This window comes from Berghia stephanieae, chromosome 2 (genome assembly GCF_034508935.2).
Source record: "Berghia stephanieae isolate SIO BIC M18660-M18661 chromosome 2, UCSD_Bste_1.3, whole genome shotgun sequence".
In the NCBI taxonomy this organism is placed as follows: Eukaryota; Metazoa; Mollusca; class Gastropoda; order Nudibranchia; family Aeolidiidae; genus Berghia; species Berghia stephanieae.
The window spans coordinates 123,184,066-123,203,532 of record NC_088361.1 but is presented as its reverse complement, the minus strand read 5'-3'; the positions used below and the strand labels follow the sequence as shown (position 1 = coordinate 123,203,532).

Below are 19,467 nucleotides of genomic sequence, written 5' to 3'. Positions count from 1 at the left end.
TGATGATGATGATGATGATGATGATGATGATGATGATGATGATGATGATGATGATTATGATGACAACGACGATGTCGTCGACAATGATGGTTACCATACGATATTACAAAATTTATTCAATCTTAGGCTTTCGCCAATTAATCATACAATTTGATGACCACATACATGAAAGTGGAAAATAATGGCAAATGGGACCAAACAATAAACTGATACCATTAATAACCACCAAAAAAAAAAACAACAATAGTAATACCACCAATACGTACAATAATAATAACAATGATAATAATAATAATAATAATAATAATAATAATAATAATAATAATAATAATAATAATAATAATAATAATAATAATAATAATAATAATATATAATAATAATAATAATAATAATAATAATAATAATAATAATAATAATAATAATAATAATAATATTACCATCATCATTACTACTACCACCACCGCTACCACTATACCACCATCACCATCATTATTACGTTTCCAATTATTTTTTCTCGTTTTTTAAAATTTGATATCTATCAAAACAGACGAAAATTCCGGTGATTTTTTTAAAGGGTAGTTAAAATATCTACGATTTTATTAGCCCTGAAAACTACGATTTTTATTTTCCTATCTAAAGTAGGCAGGTCTGCTATGACAAGTATCAGTATCAGTTCCATAGTCAAAATAAGACAAACAAAAACAACGTTTATTTAATATTAGGCTTTCGCCAATACTTCATACAATATAATTAAGACAAAATAATGTTACCAATCTCTCCTCATGTATTCGTTTGACTATCGTCACAATAATTACCGTGTTATCTTTGCTCCTTACCCAACCAATCCCTTGCTTCCCGCCTCTTCATCGCGAACCATCTTATGTATGTATTAGCTTCAGGACGGGCAAGTACGGAATCTGCCCACCCTTCCGTATTTCCTCTATAACTTAGAATTCAACTATCTCCTTACTCAGAAGAGTATTTCTCGTATACTAATTCAATTGTTGAGAAAACCAAAATGGTGGTTGTATTTTATATATTTATTTAGTCGTGACTTTTGAATAAAAGTGTTTTGTTTTATTAGAGGGAATACAATAGAAAATTACATTGTTTTGCAAAAATATTTAGTCTGGCAATAAAAATACAGCGGTAATTACTTTAAGAATAATAAAAAAAAAAAAAGAATTAACAAATTAATTTGTTAAAAAACAAAACAAAAAACAACAACAACAACAACAAACAAATAAGAAAACAATTTAAATAAATGAGTTTTGAGAAACACTAAAGAAAACGAGGGGAAAAAAAAGAAATAATTTAAATGGATAAACAAATATATTAAAACAACACAAACTAATACTAAATTGATATAATATTAGTAAATTAATAAATTTAATTCAATACTGGAACCTTCCCAGCACAAGTAAGGCAATAAATAAGAAAAAGTTCGTTTGCCAAAATCTCTATTTAGTGTACACTGGTTAATAAGGTGGGCTCATTTGAATTAGCCCGACCTAGTACTAGAGAGGCCAGACAGCAAAATCACCGTCAGGCGACGTGACGATGAGATGACGATGTGGGCGGAGTGGAGTGGAGTGGTTGGGGGGGGGGGGGGGGGATAAAAAGAACAGGAGCGTATCCTGGTTTTTGTTTTACGGGGGGCCGGGGGGTTTCCAATCAATCAAAAATAAACCAAAATTGATTTCAGTACAAGTAATCAATTTTAAGTAGTAACTTTTGAAATTATCTAATTTAGATTTGATTATTTCGGACCTGGTAATACAGCATATAACTTGAAAAAACAGGCTGGTATTTGCCCACCCTGCCCATTATTACCAGCCGTCCCTGGGTGGTTGTAGCAGTAGTGCTGGTAGGAATGATGATGATGTGGTGACTGTTGTAGTAGTGGTGGTCATTTGATGATGTGGTGGTGGCTGAAGTAGTAGTGATGGTGAGAAGGTTGGTGATGTGGTGGTAGTTGTAGCAGTGGTAGTAGAAATGATGATGTAGTGGTGGTTGTAGCACAGGTAGTCGTTAGGATAGTGATTTGGTGGAGGTAGTAGTAGTCATGGTTGTAGGGAAGATAATGTAATGGTTGTTGTCGTAGTAGTGGTGATTTTTATTCATAGAAAAATTTGAATTGTGGTGGTGATGGGCGGAGATGAATCACAATTTAGGCGGAGGCGGAAGATTCCCTGATAATAATTAAAATAGATAAGCGACTGCTCTTAACAGCCATTATTTCCCCACAAATATTGCAGGTAATTCAAAATTTATTTTTCCATTCTCTTCTATAAATTTATTCATCTATCCAGCAAATCATCCATCGATCCATCTGAGTTTTCTTTAACAGGTTTCTTCACCACAACATACAGAGATAAGTCATGGAGTGACTCATCCAACATTTCCTTCCTTTCTGTTGTCTAGACTCTAGGCAATGCTTGCCAAAATTGTAATGTGTAATAGCAAACACATCGGCGGATTATTTATAGAGCATCATTTTTGTTGTCTCCTATAATATCACGGTTGACTACGGTTGGCCAGAGTAAAAATTGATGTGTGTAATAGGGCCATTAGTCTAATGATGGAAGTTTGACTCCATTACTATCCTTGGTCTTTTTCTAACAATATTCAATACCACTTTTTCATTGCATTAAATTCTTGTCAGCTCCTTCATTACCAATATGTTATTATACTCACTATTCTTTAAAGTCAAGTATATGTTTAATGCATTACAGATCATATCTATTAAACGGGGCTTTAAGAAAAAGAAAATCGAATTTCTACAAATCAAAAAAAAAAAATACATCAACAAAGAAAATATGTGAAATAGAATATAATAAAACAGAAACTCACTTTCAGCTTTAGACTCACAGGAAGCAAGGTATAACACCCCATGCAAATAAGTTATAATTTCAGGTACATATCGTTGTGACGAATGAACAAACTGTAGAAATAACATGAAAGGGAGCTCAATTAGTTATAAAAAATCCAAACACGTGTAAATCCAAACACGTGTCTATGTAATGATTTGTGACTGCACTAAAACACGGCAAAATAAAAGGATGAGCCTAATAAATCAAAATGAAATGTGACTTGTAACTATAGCTCAATGAAATGAAAAAAACCCCACTTTTTTGGGGTTCATTTCCGGAAGACAAGCGTAATTCATCTAATTTCATTCTTCAGGGTAGTGAGAACAAAACCCTAAGGTTAATATAAAAGTGATGACCATACATGAATCTGAATAATAATATTACACAGGCTTAACTGAGCCCAGAGACTGACTAATTACGAGGCCTGGAAAAAAAGAATCTTGTTGAATGAAAATCAATATATTCCAACTTTCATGAAAAAGACATCAATTTAATACACACCTTTAAACAAAGGGCTGAGAGATACATTCCACATGTTACATCCTTCTGTGATCTCACGGAACTCTGCAAAATAATAATAATAATAATAATAACAACAATAACAATGATGATAATAGTAATTATACTAATAATAATAATAATAATAATAATAATAATAATAATAATAATAATAATAATAATAATAAAGAATTTAACAAGGTGCACCTCAAAATGTCCAGTTTGTATTCCAAAATGCACGATAATTTTCCCAACTGACAACAAACATAATTGCAAGACCCAAACAAATCAGTAGGACAACAAAAGAAATGAGAACTAAATTTAATTAATATAATTGATTACAATTTTTAAAAAAATAAATCTTTATTTAAACTTAAACACAAAACAGTGGGGCCAAGATAAATGAGTCAAACAATTCAAATATAAATTCATCAAATCTAGATCAAATAAGGTGGTTTTCAGCTTTGACACCCCTCCCACCCCCCAACACGAAAACTAGTCTGCGAAAATGTCAAGATAGCTTATATTAATTACCCCCCCCCCCCCCTTTCCCACACACACTAGACAAATAAAATAAAAATATTAACACACACACACACACAAACGGACTAGACATATGAAATAAAAATATTAAAATGTTTATTTTAAAAACGACACTAATTACAACTGAATTAGTTTTTAAATCAAGTGGGCTATCCCCGATTATATAACATTTTTTGTTAAATCTTTATCAAATAAGACCGCTTTTATTTAAGACTATTCAAGTTTTAGGATAAAAAGGGTTAAAATGAAACATTGACAATGTGGCTTGGACATTAAATAAAAAAGTGCGAGAAATGAACAAATGGGATAACCCTCTTGTCCTTAACACCAGCTAATGACAAGATAACAATTCCTTACTTCAGCCAGCATTTGTGTTATGAAGTGGATGGCTGGTGTAGTAACTTCATGTACAAAATCTGATGTTGGAAATAAAATTTCTACTAGTCTTAAATACAGCAACTGAAAAAGAAAAGAAAAGAAATCTTATCACATATATATGGAACCATTGAAAAAAAAAAAGTGAGCTGTAAAAAAAATGAGCTTTTTTTTAGCGCAATATACATTAAACGTGCTCAGAGCGCTTTACAAAGGGTCCCTGACCAACAACACATAACAAGTAGAACAAGACATGACGCCTGTTATGCGATATTACAATTTTTTTTCGGACAGAGACAACGCTGTTAACAGCCAGGTACTCATTTTAAACTTGAGTATGGTGAGAGAATGTGAGTAAAGAGCCTTTTCCAAGGACTCAACTATGCGCCAAGCGAAGCTTGAACCCAGGACCTCCCGATCCGAAAGCGAGTGTCAGACCACAAGACCGCATAGAGCTGTTATATAGCACAACATGCACTAAAAGAACTTTATATGTGGTCTCAAGTTAAAAATAACACTTAACATGTTCTCTCCTTTCTTCTGTGAGGGCTGCAGTGGTAGTGGTGGGGATGTGGTGGTGGTTGTAGCAGTGGTTGTGATAATGATTTGGTGGAGGTAGTGGTAATAGTGGTGGTAGTAGGGATGATAATGTGGTGGTGGTTGTAGCACTGGTTGTTATGATTTTGTGGAGGTAGTAGGATTGATGATGTGGTGTCGGTTGTAGCAATGGTAAAGTTAAGATAATGATTTGGTGGAGAAGTAGTGGTAGTAGTAGGGAAGATGATGCGGTGGTGGTTGTGATGCTAGTGGTGGTAGAGATTTTGATGTAGTGTTTGTGGTGAGTCTTTTTTTATTCATAGAAGAATTTGAAAAAGGCGGGATGGTGATAGTTACAGGTGGAGATTTGCCATCGTTTAAGCAAAAATCTGCCTTTAGGCGGAATGTTCTTAGCCCTCATAATATATATTCTTTATTTTAGTCCCTGCTGTGATACAACATTAAAGAAACGACGCTAAATTGTTCATTCCACTTACTGTGTCTAAAGATGGGAATAACCCCCTTCCTCCTCTTCGCTCTGCAAGAGCTGCATATTCCTTTTGCTTTTCTAAGACAATGTTCTGTAAAAATTTTGCTGCCGATCTGGAGAAGGTTTGAGTCAACTCCCAGACATGACAGAACAAACCATCCACTAGTTTGCCATCCAGTGCATCCTCTTTTGCTTTATCTCCAATGTATTGAAGTAAAAGAAGGTGGATTTTCTGCAATATAAAATAGTAAATAAAGGTATTTTATTCTATGTAACAATGACGAAAAATTAAAATTTTCAAAAATGTATGCAATATTTTTGAAAAAGCATAAATATCAATTGGATGACGAATAGAAAAAAAATGTGAATGTGTATGACAATAATTATGATGCTAAATAATTCTTATATATCACCAGCATATTCCACAAGATTAGTAAATATAGACACATTAAAATAAAAGTTTATAACTGTAATATGCATAAATATATATATTTAATGTCTTTTGTTTGTTGCTTTAGGTCTCTTCAACACAATTGAGGTTATATGAGAGACCGCTGAAACAAAAAAACAAGCAATCTAACAAAAATAGTACAAATGTCAATCAAAATCATAACCTAAAGATATCATAAGCTAAATTATAAATAACCAAGACAAACAGGCAGAGGATTTACAGGAAAAAAAAAAATCCCCTGTCAAAAATACAATCACAAACCAAAGAAGCGGGATAGGCTAGTAAAGAGAAGAAGAAACGACATCACTATCGGATCGTACACCCATGCGAACATCAAAGATATGATTCAAGGGTGATGCTCCCATCCAACCACCGCTTTAGATTTTTATTTGAAAACCATGCTAAAGAAAATAGCCAGTTCCCGGCAGCTGGGCCAATTTGGCCAAACACTATTTACCAAAATATTTTAATTTTGATAAAGGGATTATCCGGAATTTTAGATCCAACAATCTCAGTACTCTTGATGGATCAGGTGGGACTTTTAAATATTCTGAGGCAGCTCCAACAAAAACATTAAACAAAAAAAAAAAAGAGAAATATTACCTGCAGCTTGACCTTGTTCTCTGCTGCAAGGCTGATGTGATGACACTTTCTAAGTCTGGATAAAATGGTGATTTGATCAGATGGACTATGCCCATGCAACAAAAGTCGTAATTCTTCATAAGTTTCTGGGGCTGAAAAAGAAAAAATTGCAGTAAGCAAACAAAGGTATATCACAAAAAAAAAAATAAGTGGAGTTGAACTTCAATTTCAATTGTTGACAAATATCTTTAAATGATTCTTTCGTTGATTTGTTTCAACAAAACCTAACCTTTGCTACAATCATGAAATTCGTATCTTTTACTTTTGAAAAATCTGAATTTCAAGATAAAAATCTGAAGTGACTTTAAAATGACAGATTTTTACCCCTTTTACACAAAGGCCATCATGTTTGTCATTCAAATGAATTGTACCTCATTTCGAGAACACTCAGGTTTAATATAATAAATAATTTTTTATATATTATTTAAAATTTGAAGGAAACAGCCCCAATCAATTGGATCAAATTTGGCCCAAAAGGGAAAAAAAAACCCAAACCCATCCAAGCCTTCCTTTGAAAAAAGTATATTCCGAATATATGGATGGTCTGTCAATACATCTATTTACTTACTGGAGTATCTTAAGTTTAAACTTAAACACCTTATTTTAAACAATATAGTCTATTGAAAAATGTATTTAAATTATATTACTTAACAAAAAAAAAAAAAATTCATCTGACCTTCAAAAACATAAGGGAGTTCTGTCTCAACCGAGTTCCCATTTCTTTCTGGAGGCAAAACCTGAAAGGGGTAATAAAAACAGACGATTGCTATGTGTAAGGCTGAAACTGAAAACACAGATATTCAAGGAATAAAAAAAGAAAAAAAAAGAAAGAAATTTGATTCCGTCCATGTAAGACTCTAGCATCAAATCACATGACAAATTTTATAATTGCTTCTTAAAAAACAAATATTAAAGAAAGGATGAAAAAAAATTTCTCCACCAAAAGTCATATACCTTAACAAGAAGTAAAGGTTTTTAAAATTCAGATATTAAGAATAAACAATATATATTTTTCACCCACTTTTATTTTATGACCGACTAATTCACTAGTGAAAAAAAAATAAATTATATAATAAAAATTTCCTTCACTTATCCTCAGGGAATGTTTTTCTTCAGCCTCTATACAGCAACGCTAAGTGACCAATTGGAACTAAATCTCTTGTTCAATGAAGAAAAAAAAACATGTGCCTAATCTCGTCCATTGTGACAGGCAATTAATATGGTTTTTGAGCTTTAGTTGTTGACTGAAGACGGCTATATGGTCTAGTGGTATGACACTCGCTTTCGGATCGGAAGGTCCTGGGTTCGAGCCTCAGGCTCGGCGAATAGTTTAGTCCTTGGATAAGACTCTTTACTCACATTCTCTCACTGTACTCAGGTGTAAAATGAGTACCTGGCTGTTAACAGCATTGTCTTTGTCTGAAAAAAGGTAATATCGCCTAATAGGCGTTATGTCCCGTCCTACATGTTAAATGTTGCTGTTGACCAGGGACCCCTTGTAAAGCGCTTTGAGCACATTTAGCGGATATTACGCTATATAAAAGCTCAATTTTAAAAAAAAATTTTTTGAAGAGATGGCCTTGAATCATTCCTTTTTACAAAATCTATTTCTAATTACTCCATTATTTTAGCTGTCTTCAAGTTGTATTCAATTTTGTTTAATAGCTTTTCTCTGCCCATATATTTATTCTCTCATTCCTCCAACAGTGTGCAAAACAGAGAGGCAATGACTCTCTCTTCTGTGAACAGACTAGCTACAGTGAATAGAACACAATTTGAAAAAAAAAAAATATCAAATGGATTATAAGATTGTTAAATTTACAAAATCATGACACAAACCTTTGATTTCTTCAAAATAGATTTGGTTTTTTTTTCAGGCGTTTTCTCTGTATTTAGAGCATTTTCATTATCACTCTCCTCACTACTGTCATCATCATCGTCTTCGTCATCATCCAAATCTGAGTAGTTGTCTTCATCAGATCCAGAATCATTATCACTATCCTCATCGTCACCATCATCGCTTTCATCTCCATCTTCATCATCTTGTATTTCATCATCAGCAACATCCTTTGTGTCATCATCAGCATCCTCGTCCTCTTCATCAGAATCCGCAAAAGACACTTTCATTTTACCCTTTCTGTCATAGGCATTCCTGTAAAGATAAAGTTGTAACTTTGAACAGATTCAAATGATTAAATGTAAATAAAGACTATTCATCAAATCATAGTAAATTGTCAATACATAGTGTCCAATGAACTGTTATTTCAATCAATACAATGAGCCTTGAAGCCCACGAGGTTCAAGACTACTCAACTATCTGCCATTTGAAATTGATTAATGATTGCTGTCTCAAAAAAAGACAGCACACTAATGCAACAATTCCTAATAAATCGCCACAGAAAGCCACATCAGATGAGAGGGGAGGGGGGGGAGTGATGGGAAGGCCATATAAGTGAAAAAAAAATAAATAAAAAAAAGTTCAACGATCAAATCAAACAATAGTAGTATTTCAGTCAAATGAAACATACATAATTTCAAGATTATGACACGTTACTTTTATTTAAAGTGGAAGAATCAGACATTATATTGATGACGATATTACGGTTAGACTTATAAAATTAACCAAAAAAAAAGAGATCACATAACACCAGTTCTCCAGGAATTGCACTGGCTTCCTGTGAATTTGGGGATAGAATTTTAGATATTGTGCTATGTTTTTTTATGTCTGGATGGATTGGCACCTGAATATTTGCAGGAACTAATTATGAACCCATTCGAAATTGAAGATCACCTCAGTCCCAACTTTTAAAGGTGACCACCTCAAAATCCACTTTGGTAAAAAAGCCTTTTCATCCATTGCTCCACGCCTATGGAACACACTCAGTCCCTGGACAAAGTCCTGTGAAAATTTATCATCTTTCAGGAAATGTCTGAAGACTGAGTTTTATTGTAAGGCTAATTTTTATAAATGAAATAGATGTTGCTTAGATTTAGTTTCTGTATTCATGCTTATTATGTAGTGTCGTGATTTTTTTCTCTTTTTCTTTCAAAAACAAAAAAAAGTAAAGCGCCGCAGAGCATGATTAATGAGGATGGTTAGCCGCTATATAAATTCATTATTTATCACGTGTGATGTCGTATATAGTAATAAAGGTAATGAACACACTGGACTCAATACAGCTTGATTAAATCTCATTTCTAAAAGCCATAAGTAAACTTACCCACTCGACAGACTATCAGCAGATACGTGGTCAGCCATCTTTTTCTTCCCCACCACTCCTCTCATTCTCTCTAAACGTTGGGCCTGAGGGATGAAAAAAAAATGATGAAAGTGGTGTAGGAAGGGGGGGAGGGAGAAGAGAGAGGGGAGGGGGGCATTGCATTATATAAATGCTCAAGTTCTGCTGCATTGAGCATTGATTAAGTTGATACAGGACAGACAATTTATTTTGAACAATTTATAAAATGAATTAACATTTTTGAATTGATAAAGATCAGCTTATCAAACATTAAATCTTACTGGCTAAATAAGGTGATTATAAGACAAGGAACAAATGAAGGTTATACGGGACAGCATGAGAAAAAATAGAATAATTTAAAAATTTTAAAAAGACAAACTTGACAATGTGATTTATTGTACAATACTCCACAAAAATTAAAATTGACAACCGAAATAAGTATTTATGAAAAATAAGACCTTACCTCCAACTTTTTAAGTCTTTCTGATGCCTCTCTTGCAGCCTCCTCTTCTGTTTTTAACTTATCTGAAGCCTGAGAGAAAATATAGGTTTTCAGGAATTCATACATCAGGGAGGGATTAAAAAAAAATAAAAAATCAGCATACAGGCAATCCCTCTTAAGATTTCAATTAATAATTCACGTCATACAAACATGAGCTGTATAAAATTCTATCCTACAAAAGTTGAGTTTGCATGAAGTGCCCAGTGGACTGCCATATGACAGAAATAGGGCCCTTTATAAATAAACTTTATTACAGATAAAGATAAAGATTAAAAAACGTTTATTTTAGGCAATTGCCAATGTAACTCATGCAAGAATATATTTTCATCAACAAATCAAATAAGTAAAATCAATAATAAAGCAAGGCAAACAATGATAATAACAGTAATAATAACAGCAATAATAATAATAATAATAATAATAATAATAATAATAGTAATAATTATTAATTTCTTTAACAATGACAACCTCTCCGGGTCACATTAACATGATACAAAGTCCCCAAAGATTGAACCCTTGTCTCAGCACCTAAGCCCTTTGTATATTTTGTGAAAGGATAAAATAAAGAAGACAAAAAAAAATAAAATAATAATAATAATTAAAATATATAAATAAATAAACAAAAGGTGTTTTTTTACACATAATTTTCGTCATACAATAATGATTTTGTCCAAAAATATTGAGAAATCACACAAAAGGTTGAGTGTATTGTGGTATATACTAAATCTGCATAACCCATCAGAAGAAATAAATACACTCACAACATGGCAATACAAACTCCATAAATCTTGTACCAATTAATATTTAATAATATCTCTTATAATGTTTTCGATTCATTTAAACAGTATAGAGTGTGAATATAAAAGTGTTATATCTTGCATGGTGATGAAATTAGGTTTTTATTCAGAAAAAATATATAAACAAAGGCCTCCAAAGTATTACGAGTCTCTATATTTCCAACAAATTTGTCATAATATGCAATTTCTTAACACATAAGTTGCTGTAAAATACACTCTGGAAATATTAAAATATAAACCAACCAATTGATAAAAGATTTCCATGTTTAATACTTACCTGTCCTGTTGTTCTTTCCAGGATCAACGACTTTGACAACATCATAAAACTGCTGGTGTTCTTGCTGGGTCCGTCATTTGTTCGCTGAAATTTTGACGATTGACAATACATTATTCAAAATATTGAAAGAACAAATGAAACGAATTTGAATTATGAATTAACAAATTAATCACCAAATTTGAAAGTCTAATTGACTAGAACTTATTTCAATGTAGAAATGTGAAATGTTTACATTATTTATAGCTTTTATGATGTGGTGGATAATTCATAATCATGAAATGAAGGTAAAAATGAAATGCTTTAAATAAATCAGTATAAAGTTGATACTGAGTCAAAACACTCACCGGTTTCATTTTGTCTTTTATTGCCTTCCAAATGTCATCTAACTCTTTTGTCGTCTCAAGTGTTTTCTCCCTTTCCATTTGTCTTTCATACTATTGGAAAAATTGAAGAAAAAAAAAAAAGCGCCATATCAGAAAATTTACTAAGACTTAAACATGCAAAGCCCATAAAAATAACGAAGAAAGATATAACCATTTGGCCAAAAAGCAAATATACAAAACAACAATCCTCATCAAAAGCTTTCACAAGAAAAAAAAAAATTAATGTAATTATAAGTGCATCAGGGATTCCAAGACTTTCATTAAACATACAACTTCATCTTGCTACATTTGTATCTCCCAAAAGTTTGCATATATAAAAATGAAAGAGGCTTGAACTTCACAAAAACACTTGCTTATTCTCTAGCAATGACATAGTCCACAAACCTTATGTTTCTTTGAATCAATGATGACTTCTTGCATTTTTTCTTTCCATGTCACTTCATCACCCTCCGAATTTAAACCTCCAAATTGATATTTGCCTGAAAATAAAAAAAAAGATAATGTAAACAGCTTGAAACATTCAATAATTTACAAACACAAAAAATATTTTAATCAATAAGTAAGACTTGTTCATAAAAAGCAGATACAAATATATTTATTAACAACCCACCTGTATTTCCTTTGTCAGCATAAAGGTCATCATCTTCAGAATCACTTCCAGGTTTATCTTTAAGATTTTCAGCCAAAGATTGACCATAATGGGTGAGCTCTACTTCATCCTCATTCAAGTTGAAAATGCTATGTTTGTCTGACTGAACCTGAAAAAAAAATTTATATAAATACTTATAAAAAAGTTTCAGAATTTATCAGGAGAATAAAAGATCAAATGAAATATTAATTTAAAAATGTAATTAAAGTAAAAACTGGATGATTTACAATCTAGTTCAGATAAATCTACTTTATATTAAAATAAAATGACCACAAGTTGTCAAATATTCAAGATAGAGGAGAAGAAATACATTTATAAAATACAGCATTGATAATTGAAAAAGATTCAAACCTTCCTCTCCATAGCATACCGCTTGACCATCTTCTCTTCAGCAGTGAGACTAGAGTCTTTTTCACCAATTCTTTTGTCATGAAAGACATTTGTTTTCTTTAGTTGTCGTAATTCATTCAGAATCGTATCTTTTCTCTGAAAAAAAAAAAGGTACAAAATGGATTAGAAATTATTCTAAATCAACATCAAGTAATGGGTGAGCTCTACTTCACAAGTCCTTTTATATTTCTTCCTTCACAAAAATAATAATTTGATTGTGAAAAACTAGTTTATGCAAATAATATTCTGAGGCTACAGAGTCATATGTATGCCATGTGGCACCTCCAACCCATCATATGAGATTTCTATCAAAACTATTTATACCGTGGCCTTAATTTATGGGACAACAATCAATAAAACTTCCGTTTCACTTGCTTTTCAGTACAATAGCATAAAAATCAAATATAAAGCACTAAGAATTTTGTTTTTATAATATCATTTAAAATAAATTTCACTGCATTTTTAGCTCTCAGAATGGATGATGCAGTTTACATAGACTAATCAGTGAGTGTCAAAGTTGTCCTTACTTTTTGGATGGCTTTAGATCGTGATACACCAGGCCGACCCTTCTCCCACCTCTCTACTCTCTTATTTACTACAACATGCTTTACTCTGTTGATCTGGACTTCAAAGGGATTAACTGAAGAAGATTTGGCTTTGCTGTTGCGCTTGCTACGAACGATATCAGACAGACCTTTCTTGCTTTTCCCCATGGTTAAATATCCCTTTTTTTTTCATCAACCTGCAAAAAGATTAAAGCCGTGAGGATGACTATTCATCAAAAAGGAGTAAAACTTATCGGTTCATGAGAGTGAGAGAGAGAGAGAGAGAGAGCGAGAGAGAGAGAGAGAGAGAGAGAGAGAGAGAGAGAGAGAGAGAGAGAATAATATGGGGGTTGAGGGGGGGTAAGAGAGCTATAAAGAGAAAAAAATTAAGGCAGGAAATGAGGGGAGGAAGTGGAATGAAAAAAAGAATAAATTAAAAGGGAGACAGGAACACAGGGTGGACTAAAGTAATAAAGGTTAGACAGACTGAGAATAATAATTAATAATATAAATAAGGTGGCGATTTTATGCACCTCCGTTGGAGGTGTACAAAAACGCACCGTTTTTATGCACCTCCATTGGAGGTGTACAAAAACGCACCGTTTTTATGCACCTCCGTTGGCGGTGATGGTAAATTAATGAAAATGTTGCTGCAAACGTCCATGAGGTTTAAATAGTTTTAGATTGTAGTATAGCACGCTGCTTAGTGATTACCGATGTACGTTTATACAATGATAATAAATTAAAGAATATGGGGGTTGAGGGGGGGGGGGGGGGGGGGTAAGAGAGCTATAAAGAGAAAAAAATTAAGGCAGGAAATGAGGGAGGAAGTGGAATGTAAAAAGAATAAATTAAAAGGGAGACAGGAACACAGGGTGGACTAAAGTAATAAAGGTTAGACAGACTGAGAATACTAATTAATAATATAATAAGGTGGCGATTTATGCCACTCGTTGGAGGTGTACAAAAACACCGTTTTATGCACCTCCATTGGCGGTGATGGTAAATTAATGAAAATGTTGCTGCAAACGTCATGAGTTTAATAGTTTTAATTGTAGTATAGCACGCTGCTTAGTGATTACGATGTACGTTTATACAATGATAATAAATTAAAGAATAATAACAATAATGAAAAACTCAAAAGTAAAAAAGAAACATGGCACACAAATACTGATCTCAAATAAATAAATAATTTAGAAAATGAAATCGAAGTTTTTTAAGAACATGATAAAAAGTTTTTTGAAAAAAAAAAAAAAGAAAAAAAGCAAACAAAAATAAAGTAAATTAACAAAAAAAAAAAAGAAAAATATGTCTACAATGGGAATTGAACCCATTACTTTCAAGGTTAGAGTCTGACAGCTTGTCCACTGCGCTGCGGAGCCACCTGACTGTTCATCACATTTAATAATGTCTTTCTAAAACATTATTTTACCTTCAATGCAACTTCTATTTTCTGGTTTCATATTTCGACTTTTTAAATTATTATTTTTTTGTAAATTTATTAACAAAAACATCCTACAGATGTCACGATATAACTTTCGCCATGTCCAAATACAGAAACACAATATTGCTGATGAATTTGGGTGGGATGCGCATGCGTGACGGAGGTGTATAAAAACGATCCGTTAAGATACTGCGTCAACGGAGGTGTATAAAAACACTACATATAAATAAAGGCTATGCTAATTGTCACATTACTGTAGAACGAGCTTAAGTCTCAATGGGATATTAGCTATAGGCAACCATGAGTTGTTATTTTTCAAACCCGTTGCTATGCTATCTTGTGTTGACAACGCCTCTCAGTCGTTATATGAATACTCCTCACCATGGTTATATACCTATATCCATAAACCCATGGCCCATGGCAGGCCGCAAAACGTCACTTGCTACTCTTCTATTTTTTTTTATAACTCTATAATAATTATAATAATAGTAATAGAGAAGAGACAAAAACAGAAATCAGGGAGAGGAAGGGAGGGAGAGAGGGGGCACTGGTTAAGGAGCGAGGTCCCTGCCGCCATCTTGCTTTGCTTACCCAGAGAGAGAGAGAGACTGCTGAGTTGCCACCGTGTTCTTGAGAAATAACACCGCAAGCAAAATGACGGGAAGGGGGATGCAAGAGAGAGAGAGAGAGAGAGAGAGAGAGAGAGAGAGAGAGAGAGAGAGAGAGAGAGAGAGAGAGAGAGAGAGAGAGAGAGAGAGAGAAACAAACTCAATTCATATTCTCATTCTTCATCAGTATCAGGCAGGATTCTTCACACACGCTGCGGCTGCACGGCATGCCGTCTCGCTGTCGCTATAAACAAAGGAGGCACTTTCATGAATTTTTCAAAGGGGACTAAAGGAAATAAAACCATGTTATTTGGATAGAGCTTGAAAAAAACCATTTAAAATGATATATGATACAACACTGTAGCTCAATTGGTTCAAAAGTTATGGATTTTTATATCGACAATTTCTCCTTATATAGCTATATAAGAAAATATTCTTGAAAATTGTGACCGAAAAATTGATGAATTTAGGGTTTCTCCCTTTTAGAGAGCAACTATGTTAAAAAAAGAGCATATTATTACATGTTTCACCTAATATAATCAATAGAGGTACTAGACCAAAGGAAATAATGCAAGAAATTAATCACGCAACATTGTTATGTAATGATTATGTAACATTACGTGTGATTGAGCAATGGCGCTGTACCGTATGCGAAAACCCGATTTACAAATCGGACTATAAAAACTGTCCTATTTAACAGATATTGACAAATGATATATCATTTTAAAGGTCTTTTCAAGCTCTATCCAGAAATATGAAAAGGTAATAGTTAATTTCCCTTTGTACCATGTAACCGAAGTCTATAAAAATATTTTGTTTCAAAATTATCGGCTGATATTTTTTTAAAGTTCGGGGTCACTGAGGAAACAAAAGGTAAACCAAATTAAAATGACAGCAAATTAACATACCTGGATCCACAGCAAGGCAGCAACAATTCTTCAAGAAGACAATATCAGAGTCAAAGGAAGTAAAGATCCTCTGTCACGATATCAGTGATGATGTCTACAACTTTTACTCTGAACTCTGTAGACTCATCCTCCCGCCAGTAAGATATGGTAAAAATATCCCTCTTGGACAATTTGACAATTCGACCATTGTAAAGAATATCTTCTCCCTCAACATTCCAGGTGTGAATAATATAGCATCCGATGACCTCTTTCGGCTGATCGAAAATTTGAGTTAAATATCCAAGAAGAGGCCCTTTTACATTTCTGAAGATAGGATTTGACAATCCAGATGAGTCCTGAAGCGCACCGGTGACATCATTTGCAATTTTGGCTCTTCGCACTCTGTCCTTCTTTTGTTGCTTTACCCTTTGCCGTTTCACCAGCTCCATTTGCAATGCAGACTGGCGTAGATTAAAGCTGGACTTATTCTTTATGCCCTGGCACCTTGCAAACAGGATGATTTTTGATTGCTCTTCAATGGACTTGCTGTCTAGCCAATCAAGTGTTCCGTTGGTCTTCACCTTGACTTTGGCATCGATATAATCTAGAGCAGCATTTGGGGCTCGCCTCATCTGTTTGTCAAGAATGCCCAGGGTTCTCTCTGCCCATATTAAAAATTACCTGATGTTAGGAAGGAAATCAACGAGATGCTAACTTTGCAACACACGCGTCCTGGCCATTCAATTATACTCGGCGACTTTAATTTTCACTTCGACAACGTCACAGACACCGCCAAATTGCACGAGTCATTATCAGAGAACAACATGTGCCAGATCGTAACAACGCCAACCCACTCTGCTGGTCATATTTTAGATTGGGTAATTGTAGAAAATTCAGAGTTCCAAAAAACCAACGCCACCGTTGATTATCTCCCCTTTTCGGACCACTCCCTCATTTCTTTCAATCTTGACGTTTCAAAACCATGCCAAGAAACCACCACCACATCAACCAGAAACATTAAAGGCATTAATTTGGACAATTTCAGAGGCGATTTAGAAACAAAACTTACTAAAAATTCAATTATTTCTCCAGACCAGTGGAATAGTTGTCTCATTGAAACGCTTGACAAACATGCGCCATTCCAAACAAGGACCGTCACCAACCGCAAGTATGCTCCGTGGTATACGTCGGACGTTAAAGAAGCTAAAACGAAGTGTCGGAGAGCAGAAAGACTGCTGAAAACATCAGGCCTCATGATTCATCGTGAAATATTCAAGAGCGCATTTCGTGCCTGGAAGACAACAATAAAAAAGGCAAAGACCACGTATTTTCTTTCAAAATTTGAAACTTCTAAATCTTGTAAACAATTATTTAACATCTGCAATGATCAACTTGGACGTGAAAGATGCACTTCATTACCATCTACAACCAATCAAAGAGACTTGCCAGACACATTTGTCAACTTTTTTAAAGACAAAATCCATAACATTCGTTCAGAACTAGATCGGCATGAACCATTTATAGATACAAATACATTCTGTGGTACCCCTTTAGACAAGTTCCAACCAGTTTCACCTAGTTTCATAAACGAGTTGATAAAAAAAGCCCCCATTAAATCCTGCGACCTTGATCCCCTACCAGCACAGCTTTTGGCCAGCTCCATCGATACATTATTACCATCCATTACATCAATCATAAATACATCCATACTGACTGGCGAAGTTCCATCGTGCTTTAAAAGTGCCCTTGTCAAACCACTTCTGAAGAAACCATCACTAGTCCACAATATATTAAACAATTATCGTCCTGTATCAAATTTACCTTTTTTGTCAAAACTTTTGGAGAAGGTAGTTCTTACACAATTAACATCTCATCTTAAGAACAACAGTTTGGAACAACCCTTTCAGTCAGCCTACAAACATCAACACAGTACTGAAACGGCGCTTCTTAAAATCTTTAATGACTTGTTATGTAATGCTGATGCTAACAATATCAATGTATTATGCCTTTTAGATCTTTCAGCTGCCTTTGACACCATTGACCATGACATTTTGTTAAGAAGACTAGAAAATACGTTCGGCATAAAAGGAATTGCCCTTAAATGGTTTACATCATATTTACAGGATCGATGGCAGACTGTCGTGGTGAATGGTGTTCAGTCAGAACAAGTTTTACTAAATTTTGGAGTGCCACAAGGCTCTGTTCTTGGCCCTGTCCTTTTTACTGTATATATGCAACCCCTTTCTAGTGTGATATCCAGATTCAATCTGAGTTATCATTTTTATGCAGATGATACGCAAATATATGATTCAGCACCCCTTAGTAATTTACAGTTCTTAATACAACGAATTACGAGCTGTTTTAATGAGATTAAATCTTGGATGTACCACAATAAGTTAAAATTAAATGATAGTAAAACTGAGATTTTAATGTGTGGAAGACCGAGTATCCTTAAACAGGCAAATAAATCACTAATTACTCTCGGAAATAGCACAATAGAATTTTCAAATAAAGCAAAAAACCTTGGCGTCATCATTGATAAAGATCTTTCCATGACAAGCCACGTGAATAACACCATACAATCTATGTACATAGAAATGAAAAAAAAATAAGCAAAATTCGTAATTTAATACCGAAGCATATAACAGAACTTTTAATTAATTCCTTGGTTTTATCTAAATTGGACTATTGTAACTCCCTTTGGGCGAATTTAACTAAAGACAAAATTAGCAAACTTCAGGTTGCTCAAAATAACGCAGCCAGGCTCATTGTACGCAATAACAAAAATTACCCGTCAGCAACTCTTCTTCTCCGTGAGTTACATTGGCTTCCTGTTGAAAAAAGAGTTGCCTATAAGATTTGTACTGTTGTCTACAAATCCCTGAGCACGAACAGTCCCTCCTATATTAAAGACCTTCTAAACATATATGTCCCCAATAGAAACTTGAGGTCAAGCAATGACCAATCAATCCTTGTCAAACCTAAGCCATTGCGTAAAATAGGTGAACAGTCTTTTCAATTTTCGGCCCCCCATTTTTGGAACTCTCTCCCGTCACACGTGAGATGCTCGGATTCGTTGACAACGTTCAAATCTCGCTTAAAGTTTTATCTTTTTACGTCATAATGTTGCAATATTATTTTCATATTTTGTTGTTGTTAAATTGAATTCGTATCACGTTTCCTTCACACTTGTCTCACTGTAATATGTTTTGTTTTATATCACTGTAAAGCGCTTAGAGCCTGTGACAACGGGGTAAAGCGCTATATAAATGCCATTTATTATTATTATTATTATTATATGTTGTGTGCTGGGGCGGTGTCAACTCTTCCAGCCATG

General features: G+C 33.8%; 1 protein-coding gene across 2 annotated transcripts in view; it reads right to left on the bottom strand.

Moving 5' to 3' along the window:
- The window catches only part of LOC144966481 (nucleolar protein 14-like), a 30,128-nt gene that overhangs the window by 7,500 nt on the left and 3,161 nt on the right, over window positions 1-19,467 (bottom strand). For both annotated transcript variants that reach the window (XM_078903074.1, XM_078903075.1), the window contains exons 2-16: window positions 13,174-13,388; window positions 12,608-12,742; window positions 12,218-12,365; window positions 11,992-12,086; window positions 11,569-11,658; window positions 11,225-11,308; window positions 10,112-10,180; window positions 9,631-9,713; window positions 8,249-8,561; window positions 7,086-7,146; window positions 6,371-6,501; window positions 5,324-5,548; window positions 4,272-4,373; window positions 3,375-3,437; window positions 2,854-2,944 (exon numbers count right to left, since the gene is read on the bottom strand). In XM_078903074.1, coding sequence (XP_078759200.1) covers window positions 2,854-2,944; window positions 3,375-3,437; window positions 4,272-4,373; window positions 5,324-5,548; window positions 6,371-6,501; window positions 7,086-7,146; window positions 8,249-8,561; window positions 9,631-9,713; window positions 10,112-10,180; window positions 11,225-11,308; window positions 11,569-11,658; window positions 11,992-12,086; window positions 12,218-12,365; window positions 12,608-12,742; window positions 13,174-13,359 — 1,876 coding nt within the window. In that variant the 5' untranslated portion in view covers window positions 13,360-13,388. The remainder of the gene's footprint in view (window positions 1-2,853; window positions 2,945-3,374; window positions 3,438-4,271; window positions 4,374-5,323; window positions 5,549-6,370; window positions 6,502-7,085; window positions 7,147-8,248; window positions 8,562-9,630; window positions 9,714-10,111; window positions 10,181-11,224; window positions 11,309-11,568; window positions 11,659-11,991; window positions 12,087-12,217; window positions 12,366-12,607; window positions 12,743-13,173; window positions 13,389-19,467) is intronic.